Below are 14,022 nucleotides of genomic sequence, written 5' to 3' on the forward strand. Positions count from 1 at the left end.
ACCCGGCACTATGCAAACTTTTCTTTACTCCATCTAAGCTTGAATTAATTAACTACACTAGGCATATACTCCTACTCATAAAACATATGCTGAGTATGATATCTTGTATCTCACCTGTTGATCCTGACACGGTGCCATCATTCATCCACTCACTACCGCTCGATCTCTCAACTTCTATAATGGACAATCAAAATGCTTAACTTTAAGTTATTACTACACACAAACTACAGGGAAAGGTCAATGTAGTATTCTCATTGCCTAGATTAAGAAGGTATAACGTTAGAAACGTATGCCTAGCTAAACAGGGCAATGAACCTCAACTGGTTCTTAGCCCACTAACGTTAGTTGGCTAGGATTAGGTAACGTTAGCGTTAGCTAGCACTACAGTTGGCTGGTCCTGTAGCTGAATATGGCAACTAATAGCTAATTTAACAGTAGTCCTGGGTCAACAGACTAACATTTCAAAAGACTGGATTGTTTAACTACTCTACCGTTAGTTTAATTAACAAGCTAGTGGTAACCTGTCAACAAACCTGAACATTTTCCTCAGTGAGCAGCAGCGGTCGGTGAGTCTGGGAGCGCGCGAAAGATGGCAATGTGAATGCGCGCGCACCACTTGAACTAGAGCGCAATGGAGGCGCACTCTGAATGATCAAGACAGTATCAATGCTTTTTAATCTGAATCTGAATTAAACACTTCTACGTGTACATTTATATGCATCAGTGCATAACAATGCACTGGTTAATTATTTCGTAACTTCCTAAATCAAATTATGGAATTTGCATAGTGGGAATGTTTGGCTCATCCATTACATGGATTCCCTACAACATTGAAATTCTTAAAAGTAAGTCAGTGACTAAAAATCATTACAAATGCATACGCTAATATACTATAAAACATCCAACCAGTAGAAATCACAGAGGTAAAAAGTGCATTAAGTTAGACATAATCAAATATTTCACAATGAAATGTGCTCAGTGGTAAATATGTCAGTTTTATCTTCAGATCTAAAGTAAAGTGCCTTTGCTAAAACCAACATGCACTGCATCAGTATGTGTGCTGTTACAAAACCATTATGACACAGATAACCCAAGCATAGACTAGCTGCTCTGTCTGTGTGGCACTGATGCTTTGGCTAAACAACTTGGTGCTCCAGTGAATTGTCACTCAAATGACCATAGATTATTAATGATTCAAATTACTGGACTTGCTTGGAACAGTCAAAAAAAGTGTCCTATTGGTTATTTTCTTTCAGAGGTTCTATTTTCTTCAGTATTCTAAATAAAGTGCACCATGCTATTCTCACACTCCTTGGGTACAGTAAGCTTGTAGCTATGACAGACCAATTTATAGTTCTGCCCGTTGTTGTTGTCCCAGCATTCAGTTCCACACACTTTGTAACGGATAGCAAACTCTAGCACAGCCCCCGGTTGCAGGAAGGGGGGCACAGGCAGGTGGAAGCGAAAAGTGTCACAGCTGAGCTGGCCCTCTCTTCCTTCCCAGGACTTGGTGAGAGTTGACACCCAGGATGCCTTGGTTTCTGTGAAGCTCCTCCACTCTGTGAAAGAGTAACGTGCAATAACCTCTTTCTCGAAGTCAAGGTTGAGGACTTGGGTGATTCCAATGATGCCCAGTTCAAAACACAAGACCCTCTCAAGACACACTCTCTGTTGGCACAGACGTCTGTGAAACCCAGGCTCATCTCCGGGCTGCTGCAGGAACACTGGCTTCAGATATGGCAGTGAAATCTCCAAGTTCTTACCCCCTGCTAACTCTGCACCCATCAACAGCCTGAAGGTGACATGTTGTGGCACAAAGGGGTCCTCCCCAGTTTTGAAGAGCTTCACATCTTCTAGGTCCAGCCCCAGAGAATCAACAAAACGCACCCCGATATTACGGGTGTGCCTCTTCCTCTCATTGGTGGACGGCAGAGAGCGTGAGCGTCCTCGGATGATGGGTTTGGGCTTGGGCTCACAGGAGACCCTCCGATTGAACTCCAGTTCTCTGGGGGCAGAATGCCTTGGACTAGGGGGGCGGATTCGAACTGGCTCTCTCTTTGTATCAGGTTTAAAACTGGACTTGAGCATTTCAGTCACATTGATGGTGAGGCCGGGCCCGGAGGCCTGGCTTGTGGCCTTAGAGACTGGAACCTCTGGGTCTCTGGACCTGGGGGGAATCCTGCTCTGTCCGATGGACCATGATCCATCCATGTTCTTCAGCGATGGAACTGGAACTCCAGCACCCCTTGGAGGACAGGCAAATGGATCAGATTTATTGGGTGAGAATTATGTTAATTAGTGAAATTAAAATATACATTTAAATCATTTTTATGCAATTGAGAATGGACATGCGAGAAAGCAAAAGCCTGTGAGAAAGACACGGTGTCCTGTGATATGGAACCTGCTCTCATAATCGTCCCATGTTACTTTTGTAAGTGGACTTAACTTCGAGTATCGGAGTAGCCTACGTATCTATATTCATCTGAGCACACCTGAGTCGGCTGTTCTAACGCTATACACTTGATCAAATTGCATCTCACCATCAAACAATGTAATAAAAGTAGCCAAACAGCCTCGCAGGTTGGAGGACGTGTCTTCCATTTGCAGTGACTATTCTATAAGACATTGCATATTTCCGTGCGTCACTGCGCAGACAACCCTTCAGTGATATGCACTGTATGTGGCATGACCTAAGTAGATAAACAGCAGATCACTATCAAATAAATGTGTCGTTGAAGATCAGTAAGTATGTGCGCAGCTACTGTATTTTTTTTTGTTAAAGAAGTCTTATGGGAAATGAAGTATTTAGTGAAAATTCAGTGATGTGCGTGGGTGTTACTGATAACTTTGCTTGTACATGACTTCGTCCTCTGAACCTGGTGTCAATGCAAATGTTTTTGCCGGTATGTTTTAACCATAAAACCCCCAACAGCCTATTTTTCCGTAAAAGCGTTAGTGCTATTATTACTACAACTCCCGTCATGCTCAGGCGACACTGTGCGGAGGCAGGCAGGAGGCAGAGAGAACCAGACATCAGCTGGTAAACAAACCTTACACTTGGAAGCCAAACAAAAGCGTTTGCGTAGTACAGTATACCGAAGGCGACATAGCCTACACGCATGCAAGTACCATTGCTTCAGGCATCGGTTTATAAATGAGTACAAAACGTTCTGCGGACCTGCGGTAGACACGACGACACTTGGAGCTGGTCTACTACACGGAATCTAGTAGGCTACCGTTAATTCGCACTGTAGGGAATCGACGCTCAAGTTCTGCGCATGATGCACTGCAACACTTTCGACAAAATGGAAGGTTTTACCCTCATTCTAATAGTAGAATACCCCAAGGATTTAGGTTGGTGGTGTCTATAGCTAGAACAATATTCTTTTGCACTGGGCTGAAAGCCGCAGTCCTCTACCCAAGATCATGGGACCAATCATCCAGGAGCGCACAGCGTCCACGACCCTGAAACGAGTGGTGTCTAAAGAGAAGATTTGGGCTAAAAATGCTGAAAATAATGGGCCAGTTACCACCAGGTATCGTGAGAACCACTTACAATGATAATTACATAATTTAACCCGTGTATTATTGCCATAGTGCGTAATGAAAATAGTGACTTTCTCGGCTATTTCAACAGTTCAAAGAAAGGTAACAAGATGAAGAAGGCAGGAATTCCGGTGAAAAACGGCCTCCCAAGTCCGGGTCAGGATAAGGACACGGTGCCAACAGCCCAGAAGGCGAGTGAATTACTGAGACAGCATGCTTACGAAAACATTCATTCAATTACGCACCAGTTCAGCAGAAGGTTATAATGTGGATAACGTTTTCCTTTTTTGTATTTAGACTACTCAATATAGAGGGAGCAGAGTCAAGTCTGCCACTACCCGGAACTCAACCAAACTATCAAGGTAAGTTTACAGTAGTTCTCACATTGTACAGTAACTACCAGTGAAGTAAAATATGGTAGTACATTAGTGCAGCCAAAACATTTCTAAGAACACCACCATCACCTTTCTTCACAGCCCTCAGGAGGAAGGAGTCTTAAAGCCTAAACCGCCCAAGCTCTCTTTAGCTCTGAGGAAAGAGAAGTGGGAAGTGCAGCAGACGTCCTTATGTTGCGCCGAGCTAGACCAGAACCATGGTGCCCTGGGCAGCAGCAGAAGGGCTCTCTCTCTTCCCCTGTCACCTATACCAGGGTTACGTCAGGGGCCAGCCTGTGCTCACCTTCTCACGCACGCTCAAGCTCCCACCCTGGAGTCGCTGAGGCACTACGAATCGAAGGAAGACGATACTGACAGCGCCAGCGACCTATCAGACTCTGAGCGACTGCCCATACTCCCCTCCCCCTGTACGCCCTGTACTCCGCCCCATCTCAACCTCCGTGCTGAGGTCATCAACTCCAACGACTTCCCCCCAGATTTCCCAGGACCCTGCGGGGCCTCAAGTGATGACAGTGACGGCCCCAGCTACAGCTACCCCGACTTTCTGCCGCCTCCCTTCAATACCTGGAGCCTCCGGCAGCTGGCGGTGTTCCTCCACACGGAGGGCCGTGGCGCCCCAAGGCCCAAGCCCGTGGGCCCCCTGGAGAAGTACTTGGAAAGGCTGCTGCAGCTAGAGTGGCTCCAGATCCAGACGGTGCAGGCAGAGAGTGGCAGGCCCTCCGGGGTCCGTCCCAGGCCTGTAGGCTTTCCCCATGCTGCTACTGCCCACCCCTCTCGGCCCCACACGGCGCCCCCTACCCGCCTCAACTCCCCCAAGGGCCCGCGCCAGTGCCAGCGGGCCTTCCTTGTCAACCCCGTCAACCCCCCACTCTCTCCTGCCTCCACCCAGCAGCAGGTCTCCCGCCTCCCCGTGTGCCCCCACTGTCATATCCGCTACCCGCTTTGCAACGGGAGCTGCTCTGCTTACGCCTACCAGCGACACTCGCGCCTCAGCCCCTTGCTTGAGCGAAGAGCTAGGCCCGGGGCCCCGTCAAACAGGAGCAGCAGTGAGAACCGGGTCACTTCCTCTGAGGGCAGAGCCACAGGAAGCAGCCATGGAGGAGCAGGCGGACTACAAACCCCAGGAAGCTCCTCAGCGGGAAGGAGCAACGTGAAACACACGCAAACGGTGGGCAATGTCCGCAAGCCCTCCCAGGAGCCTAGCGCTAATAGCAAAGGGCAAGTTGGTGTGAAGAAGGGCCGTGTCAGAGCTAACTCCGAAACCGAGGGGAGGAAGGAGTCCAGCGGGGTAAAAGGACTTAGCACGGAGAGATGTGTTAACTCCGGGAGTAAACGAGAGATGAACACCACTAAGAGAGGCGAGAGAGACCGGCAGAGGACTGAGGCAGGAGGAGGTCAAGAGGTCAAAATTGGGGTGAAAAGAACAACAAAGGAGCCCCCATCTCTCTCCAAAGCACCACTAGGCGCCAAGCAGAATGGGAAAGCAAAAAATGTTAACTTTGTTGCAAAATAACCACTCAAGAAGAAGATCTTTAAGCTATGCTTGCTATGTGTGTAATTATCAGTGCATTACTAACACGATCAACAAATCAGTTGTTTGTAGCCTTAAAAAGGTCAAAACAATGAGATAGAATAAACTTTTTCTTTAATTTCAGTCATATTGTGACATAAAAACGATAAAACCAGTCATAGTATATGAGCAATATTGTAGTACTGTTGTTGGAATGTTAGGAAACAAGTTAGGGAACACAGTCTTGACCAGGACTATAATGCCTTTACATGAGCTACTGTAGAACCGTCCTAGCAAGGCTTTTAGGCACACTGAACACCTTGGCTCACGGCACTTTGCACTGTACAGTCACTTGTCAGTACAGGTTATTGAAAAATAGGTAAGGCATAGTCTTAACTGTAAAATATATATTGAACCAGCTCAACACGCAACAATCAAATTAAAATCCTGCTCATTCCAGTTCTCTCGTAGTCACATTAGCTGGCACTATTATCCTTCTAGTGGAGTGGTTTTTGGTGTTGGAATGTACTATATGTTCCTTAATTTATATTCTTGCTGTTCTTTCTTTGATGTTACTTGGAGGTTTTCATTTATTTCTTTTGCACCGCTTATTTCAGGAAGTGTCCATCTGTTGGTTCAAGAGATGAGTTGTTGAACTAGTAGAGAGGTACAATAAATTGTGTTGTATGTTCAGATTGAATAAGAATGTTGTAGCATATCTTAGATGTGCAATGTTTTTTTTATAAGGGCTTTTCTCTTGTTTGTATAGACTTTAATTCTTGGAGTCTATTCAAATATTTTGCCTAGAGCTGAGCTTTTTGTTCAAGAGAGACAGTGTAGGCCTAATGTTTGCTACAAATGTAAAAATGCATATTTTTCCAGATTTTGTACACCATAGTTCTATTTATGATAGATATTGTGTTCAACAGTTAGATTTGTATTTGACGTTGTTGGGTTTACATTTTCCATTTATCAGAATATATGTTAAGTGGAAATGATGAATGTACATTTTCTGATATGTTTACTGTGCTGCAACATTGGTCAATTGTAATACTATGAAATTCAAATAGGCCTTTACTGTAGTCCTTGTGTTGGTTTCAAGCTGTTACGTCTAAACATATCTCATTGTTACAAGTGTGCTTCTTACTTGAACATTGTATGTGTAATTCAGTGTGTTTACATTAGAATGCCTATCAATCCATAAAGATGATAATTGTGATGTGTACAGTATACAGCAGATTGCACCCATTCGCTTAATTTATTTAATGTTGATACTGTATAATGCATCAAAGCCATAGACCAGGGTCTGTAATGTGGTATAATGAATGTTGACACGCACGCAAAAAGATTGTGGTACATATTTTCTCAATGTTGAATGCAGTTATTTGTAAGGCATACAAATAAATATGTTTTGCACTCATTTCAAGTTTAAGCAATTTTCATTGAGTCACCACAGTACATTGAGACAAGATACAGGGCCTCTTAAGAAAATAAAGATTTATTACACATAATGTATTTTCAAAATCCCTGGTCTTTTAATCATATCCTTTTTTGTCCTGGAAAGGGCTTTAAAAGCTGCCGGAGTTGCTTCTTTCTGTCGTTCACACACCCTGTAGTAAAGAGACATTATGATAACACATTCATAGAAAAAGCTTTGGTCTGGACTTGATTATGGCCTGTCATTTTCAATTAGGTTTTCCTTCCATTTCAGGTCATTCATTCATTATAGTTTATTTGAATAGGGACAGATACAATGTACATTGTTAGGTTGCGCAGCAATCTTCCAAAGAACTGCATCATAGCATGTATAGCTATTGCTAATTTCCAATGCAAGGTAATGACAGACTTGATTCCACTGGCTAGAACTAACCCTGACGAGAGTATGGTGAAGCTGAATGTTTAGCTTCAGTATGGTCTGACAGTTACCTAAGTGAGTGTTAGCAGTGTAACAGGAACTGCCCAGTGTTTCAAGGTTCACATCCTCTCTGAAGACGGGCCCGTCGTTCCACATAAGGTCATAGCCGCCAACCCTCTTCTCTCGGCCCGTTAACCTAATGAGAAAAACCACAACTTATGAGACCTCAGGCTGCATCCCACTTCTCAATAACCACCTCTGCTTCTCGTCCGCTTAGTAAGCCAGTCATATGTGAAAGGAGCAGATAGAGTTTCACTGTATTGCTTTCACCTACCAGGCCTCTTCATGAACTAAAAGGGGCAGCAGAAATTTCAGGGTAACTGTTAGTTTAAATACAGACAATAACTTTGATGTACTCCCTTGGTCTGCGGGCAGGAAGCTAAACTAGATATACTTAAACTAGATATACTTAAACTAGATATACTTAAGGACTGGAGTTTGCCATGGTCATACGGTACTGTCCTGTACCTGCCCTCCATGTCCACTATGTGTACAGTATCGTCCAGCAGCCGACACTTCATCTCATAGTCCTCCTGACTGCTGGCCATGAGAGAGGGAGAGGCGTTCACCTCGATCAGCCACCTGTCAACACGCACAGAAAGACAACAGAGCATAATGAGTTTCAGTGCCGACGCTGGTGACATTCAAGACGATCATTAGGTTACAATATGGCAGCCCATAAAGCTTCAGATTGACAAGAGGCCTCTCACGGTTTGAGGTCCTGGTCGAGCAGGATGTCATAGCCGTAGAGCTCGAAGCAGTGCTTGTCGTTGATGATGACTTTCTGCACGCTCTGCAGGCTGCGGATGAAGATGTTGTCTATGTCCTTGAACAGGCTCTCCACGGTCTCTGTGCCATGCTTGGCGGTCAGGAACCGGCGCAGCTGCTGTATCTGCCACTTACAGCCCTGCACGGAGGAGGGCGGAGGGATTGAAGGGAACGAGACAGAGGCCAGAAAAGACAAAACAAAAAGAGAATGAGAAAAGTAGAAAGAGAAATGTCTTGTTCTATTTCTTTTCTGAATGTTAAAACCTTCATAAATCCTAGGTTAAATTCCAACCTTTTCAGGATCATAATCTGGTGCTGTTTTTTGCACAGCGACATTGGTGAGGTGGACATCTTAATGGAAGTATTAAGGAGAGATTTGGGAACATGCTGTACCCTACTGTACGTGTTATGGTCGCCCCAGGGGGAAAGTGATGAAAGATGCCACGCGAACAAAAGACTACAAAGAGTACTGTAGATCACAATTTGGATGTTATTAATTTGCATGCCATTTCAGGCTATATTCACTTAACAATCATGCATATGTATGTACAGTATATATATTTGGCTGTGAGCCAATAACATTAAGTGGAAAATAACAGATGGGCTGTTGAAAGAATACAGGATGGATTGAGATGATAAGGATACACTGGTCATCAATACTGCTGAGAGAGAATCTGGTGCTGGAGAAACGGGCAAAGCCATCTCGATATAACCAGGCCTTAAGGGGGATATACTAAAAAGAGAAACACACACAGAAATCATCTTTTGTACCTACATAAAATGAAGTAATTGAGTATACTGATACTGTGTTGTGGTACAATTTAAAAAAAATCCCTTCAGATTCTGTTACAACCTGAATGCCATTTTACCAAGGAACTCCAGGAAGTTTGGGAAGCTAATTTACCATCAGTGTTTCCTATCTACTGACACAGGCCAAAACCACAATAGGCTCTGCAACAGTAAGTTTGACAATTTATTTAGGGGTTCAGCATTAAAATCTCAGTTCAAAGGAGTTCATAGCCCCTAGGCATGGGAGAAACAGGAAGTGTTTGGGAGTTGAGTGGATACGTAGATATTCTATATTATGAGTATAGAGTCAACACCAGCTGATTCTTATCTACCAGATAGCCTTGTCTCTTTGAATCTCTAAACTGTTGAGTGACTGGTTGAAAGACAATCTACTCTGAAACATTGCTAAATGAATGTTTCAGTAAATGTTTCAAATGTTTTCCATAACAGTAGACACATTTAACCTTCTTATCACTTCTGACTTCTAACATGTTCATTTCGGACTAGTGTCATATTAGATACATACTTACTGAGGTCACCAACACGTACACTCTCAAGTCAAATTTTCTACCTTTAAGTCAGAAAAAGTTGAAGTTAACAATGAGCAATGTTATGAGTATCATTATACTGCCTGCAGTTGTTTCTTTTTGCGGTTGTTTCAAATTACAAATGAGAGATATTAACTGTGACATACCACTAATGAGGTAGGGGTTTTCTATGTAACGCTGTGCAACATAACTCTCCACTTGGGTCTCATCTCTCTGCTCCTCTGAGCGGCTCCCATCCTATTCAAACACAACAATCGCACTGTGAGTGTCTGTGTGGATGTGTTTGTGTGAGTATGTGTGTTTGCCTGTGTGTCATGAAGTTCAAAGGAAGCATTCTCATGTTTTGCACGTTGTTACCTTTTTCCAATCCATGATGTCTTTTAGCTTTCTAAACAGGAAAATACCCTTCCCCTGGGATCTTGCTACCTAAACACAAATTCACAAGTCACATGTGACTTCAGTCGTACGTACAATTGACAATGATATGATGACAATATACCGAGCCGAGCTAATGTGAAATGTCAGTTCCAATGCAGTTCCCCTCACCGGCTTCATGATCCAGGTGCTGCCAGGGCTCCTTTTGAACTCCTCTACAAAGAGGTGGTATTCACTGGGCAGTTCAAAGGTGCGGGGGAAAAAGTCACATTTGGCCGCTTCCACTCGGCCAGCTTCTCTCTCCAGGGTTTTACGATGCCTTTTGAGGTTTTTTACCATTAGATTCTTGCGAGTCAGCTGCACAACATGAAGCAAAAAAAGAAATGCACACCACACTTAGAGTACATTTTAGTCACAGAAACAATGTGAATGACTCAACGTTGTTACAGTCGATGGCACAAAACCAACACTGAGCAGAGGTTGACTGACCTCATAATGGTTGCGAAAGTGGCATATCCTCACATGCTCTTCCATGTAAGAGTGGTCAAAATTTTCCCTCAGCCACCCAACATCACACCAGTTAAAATCCCATTCTCCATCACTGCAGAGTAGATAAACAAATGAAACACTGGTGTGCACGCACGCACACACACACACACACACACACACACACACACACACACACACACACACACACACACAACACAACTCACTCCTTAACCTCAACCCAGCCAGGTCTTTGTCTCAGGACATCCTGAATGGTGTTTAAGAGGCCACATTTGTAACGCACATAGCTTCTTCCTTCCCTGTAAAGAAAAACAACCATTGATCTAATTCACAAACAAACTAATAATTGGATGGGTTCCCACAATGCAGTGTAGGCCTAGCTAACGTTATAAAGCCCACTATCAGCGACCATGCAGTCAGAAAAACTCACCCCTCTCTCCTCTTCTGATAGCCATAGGGGCCCTTGTACCCGGCAGTCTAATGTCAATCAGAACGAATTACCAAATTAGCTATCGTTATCTAAGTTAGCCATTAACAATTGTTATTAAGGGATTGAACATCTGACTATGTGAGGGCTACGTTAGCTTCACGCAAGTATTTCCACTCTTTTTCTCACCTTTGTCTTAGACATAGCTGCTTTATAGACCTTCACAGCAGTCCGTTTTCAATACACATGCAGCACCTGTATAATATGAAAACTGGCTAAATGTGGATAATGGCAATAAGTCTAGACAAACAGTAAGGTTAACGTTAACAAGCTGGCCAGCTAGCGTGATACGTGAGCCAGCTTTGTAAATCGAGGACAGCGTCTGTTGTCATGGCAACCCCAAACAGGGAAGGAAGTCTTTATACCTCCATGAGGGAGCACTGAAGGGTACACGGCTACTTACCAACGACATTAATACACAGAGACGAAATATTGATTAAAAGATATTTAATTTTGTTCATTATACATTCGTGTTCACAAATAAACTATCTGGCTTCAGCAACGCGTCCCTAGAAACACTTGGTTCCGTGTGCCTGGGCAATATTGGCGCTTTTCAAAAGCCAACCGTTATGTTGAGAATGTTCAGCAACTTTCAGACAACCTCCAAAGGTCGCCCATAGATATTGTGTTGCCCTTGGCAGCGATGATTATTGCTCCATTATGATTAGCCTCGCGTCACCAGTCTCTCCTCGGGGAGAAGAGCCTCTATTTACTTCACTGCCTTAAGCCCGCCCCCTCATCCGGCTCGAGCCTGTAGAGCCCGCCTCCAACATCCGCTTGCTTTATTTTTCCTTAACCGGTAGTTCTCCTCGCATCTTCTTTTACAATTTTCGTCTGTGTTATGCTGGTGATGCCATCGCGAATGTTATCTACTCGAAACTTCACCATGTGCAGCCTACAGTAAAAACATTACAACAACTGTTCTTCTTCCGGTCCAGACCGGATGATTATGCGATTCTTCCGGTCCAGACCGGATGATTATGCGATGCGTCATCGCGCTTCCGCTCTAGACCGGCGAAACAACTGCGAACCGAGAAAGGCCCCAGACTACATTATGATAGAATGCGCGATTGTCCAATCAGAATCAGTAGCACCTGAATATTTAACTTTTTTTTTCTCTCCATTTAATTTTGTATTTATTTATCAGAGATAAATTACTTTTGCTTATGATACATTAGAATCAATCTCAATGCCTTGATTTGTAATTAAATACGTAAAAGTGAAAAACAGAAACTGGAACTGCTGTCTCCACGACCCGACCCCGGATAAGCGGATGACGATGGATGGATGGATGGATGGATGAAAAACAAAAAATGTAAAGATAAGGTTAAAGAATAGTAAGAAAAGGGAGAGTAGAGTAGGAATCAGCCTAGGACTTGTAAATGTGTTTTGAATTGATATTTCAAGTAAAGGTGTCGCCTATGGAACCTCACCACTGGGTGGCAACCCTAACCAAGAATGTCTGACAATAATTATCTGCAATGTGTTGGACATATTGCAGGAGGGTAGTATTTCCCATTGTCCTCTTGTTCTGCTTCTCTCTCTCTCTCTTTATCCCCTAGGCTCTCACAGCTGGCTTTTCATCAGGGATAGTTGCATGTCTCCTAATTGTAAGCATATTAAGAAGAATGGTCTAAAGGTAAAAGGAGAATGCCTTCTTTGTTGCAGTTTCAATTGACCTCATGTCGTGATAGCCAGTGCTACATCCATTCGGCCAACCTGACACAAGTATTTTACACTCTTTTTCTCACCTTTGTCTTATACATAGCTGCTTTATAGACCTTTGCCGCAATCTGTCTTCAATACACATGCACCTGCATTATATTAAAGATGGCTAAAGGTGGATAATGGCAATAAGTCTAGACATACAGTAAGGTTAACGTTAACTACAGTAGCTGGCCAGCTAGCTTGATACGTGAGCCAGATTTGTAAATTGAGGACAACATCTGTTGTCATGGCAACCCCAAAAAGGGCAGGAAGTCCTTTATACCTCCATGACTAATAATACACGATAGCACCTGAATGTTCAACATTATATTTCTTCTCCTTTTTAAAACCTTTATCAGAGATAAATTACTTTTGCTTATGATACATTAGAATAAATCCAAATGCCTTTCTTTGTAATGAAATACATGAAAGTGAAAAACAGAAAATGAAAAAAAAAGTTAAAGAATAGTAAGATAAGGGAGAGTAGAGTAGGAAGCAGCCAAGGACTTGTTAAAGTAAATTCTCTGCTTTGAATTGATATTTCAAGTAAAGGTGTCACCTATGGAACCTCACCACTGGGTGGCAACAAACCCCTAACCAAGAATGTCTGACAATAATTATCTGCAATGTGTTGGACCATATTGCTGGAGGGTAGTATTTCCCATTGTCCTCTTGTTCTGCTTCTCTCTCTCTCTTTATCCCCTAGGCTCTCACAGCTGGCTTTTCATCAGGGATAGTTGCATGCCTCCTAATTGTAAGCATATTACGAAGAATGGTCTAAAGGTAAATGGAGAATGCCTTCTTTGTTGCAGTTGCAATTGACCTCATGCTGTGATAGCTACATCCATTCAGCCAACCTGACACACACACACACACACACACACACACACACACACACACATCACAGACACACACACACACACACACACACACACACACACACACACACACACACACACACATCACAGACACATAGAAGTGGAATTGGCTGACCACCATGTCACCACTCCTGCCTTCTATCAAAGAATAACAAAACAAGATGAGGGAATGATGTCAGGCTTGTTAGAGCCTCACACAATTATTGTATTGAGTTAATGGAATGTTCGCCATTTTTTTAATTTTTCAATGTAGACCAGATAAAAGTTGTTTCGTAAAAATTATTCACACCAACACATTTCATATTGCTAATTTGTGAGTCATTGATGAGCTACAAAAATTGATGTGTTCCCAAATTTGAAAATGAATGTGGTTTCAAGATAATCACCTTGTTTTTTTCTTTTGGAGAGAATGGAGAAAAATATAGTAAGATACTATACCTTACATTGTACTACTTTATTTGGGTAAGACTTGTCATTGACATGTAAATATAGCCTACTGTATGGAATGAATGGACATTGAGGTACTTCAGTTTAGAATGATCCAACGATAATTGGCTGCTCTCTTGAAAATGATTTTTTTCATACTTTCACACTTTT

At 43.1% G+C, this 14,022-nt stretch overlaps 3 protein-coding genes across 3 annotated transcripts; 1 reads left to right on the top strand and 2 right to left on the bottom strand.

The window, feature by feature from the left end:
• Positions 1 to 795: 795 nt before the first annotated feature.
• On the bottom strand, positions 796 to 2,616 carry ppp1r3da (protein phosphatase 1, regulatory subunit 3Da). The gene is made up of 2 exons (XM_084462023.1): positions 2,541 to 2,616; positions 796 to 2,245 (listed from the first exon to the last, which is right to left on the bottom strand). Exon 2 carries the CDS (start codon positions 2,209 to 2,211, stop codon positions 1,279 to 1,281), a length of 933 nt encoding a protein of 310 aa, XP_084318149.1. The 5' UTR covers positions 2,212 to 2,245; positions 2,541 to 2,616; the 3' UTR covers positions 796 to 1,278.
• Positions 2,617 to 3,027: 411 nt separating this feature from the next.
• On the top strand, positions 3,028 to 6,333 carry fam217ba (family with sequence similarity 217 member Ba). Its single transcript, XM_084461955.1, has 4 exons — positions 3,028 to 3,536; positions 3,638 to 3,737; positions 3,844 to 3,908; positions 4,023 to 6,333. Exons 1-4 carry the CDS (start codon positions 3,427 to 3,429, stop codon positions 5,452 to 5,454), a joined length of 1,707 nt encoding a protein of 568 aa, XP_084318081.1. The 5' UTR covers positions 3,028 to 3,426; the 3' UTR covers positions 5,455 to 6,333.
• Positions 6,334 to 6,990: 657 nt separating this feature from the next.
• Positions 6,991 to 10,984, bottom strand: ttll9 (tubulin tyrosine ligase-like family, member 9; the record flags this gene model as incomplete). Its single annotated transcript, XM_084436486.1, has 14 exons — positions 6,991 to 7,061; positions 7,378 to 7,502; positions 7,835 to 7,948; positions 8,077 to 8,273; positions 8,427 to 8,485; positions 8,780 to 8,867; positions 9,454 to 9,490; positions 9,614 to 9,708; positions 9,829 to 9,897; positions 10,018 to 10,203; positions 10,336 to 10,447; positions 10,560 to 10,652; positions 10,784 to 10,830; positions 10,970 to 10,984. The coding sequence occupies 14 exons, from the start codon at positions 10,982 to 10,984 to the stop codon at positions 6,991 to 6,993; spliced, it is 1,308 nt and encodes a 435-aa protein (XP_084292612.1).
• Between the last annotated feature and the right edge of the window lie 3,038 nt (positions 10,985 to 14,022).

This window comes from Borostomias antarcticus, assembly GCF_949987555.1.
Source record: "Borostomias antarcticus genome assembly, chromosome: 3".
NCBI classification, from domain to species: domain Eukaryota; kingdom Metazoa; phylum Chordata; class Actinopteri; order Stomiiformes; family Stomiidae; genus Borostomias; species Borostomias antarcticus.

Excerpts from the sequence above, each read along its gene's own strand:
- fam217ba (XM_084461955.1), top strand. The coding sequence starts at position 3,427 with ATGGGACCAATCATCCAGGAGCGCACAGCGTCCACGACCCTGAAACGA. Across the intron at positions 3,537-3,637 it reads AATGGGCCAGTTACCACCAG|TTCAAAGAAAGGTAACAAGA; the intron begins GTATCGTGAGAA and ends CTATTTCAACAG. Across the intron at positions 3,738-3,843 it reads CGGTGCCAACAGCCCAGAAG|ACTACTCAATATAGAGGGAG; the intron begins GCGAGTGAATTA and ends TTTTGTATTTAG.
- ppp1r3da (XM_084462023.1), bottom strand. The coding sequence starts at position 2,211 with ATGGATGGATCATGGTCCATCGGACAGAGCAGGATTCCCCCCAGGTCC.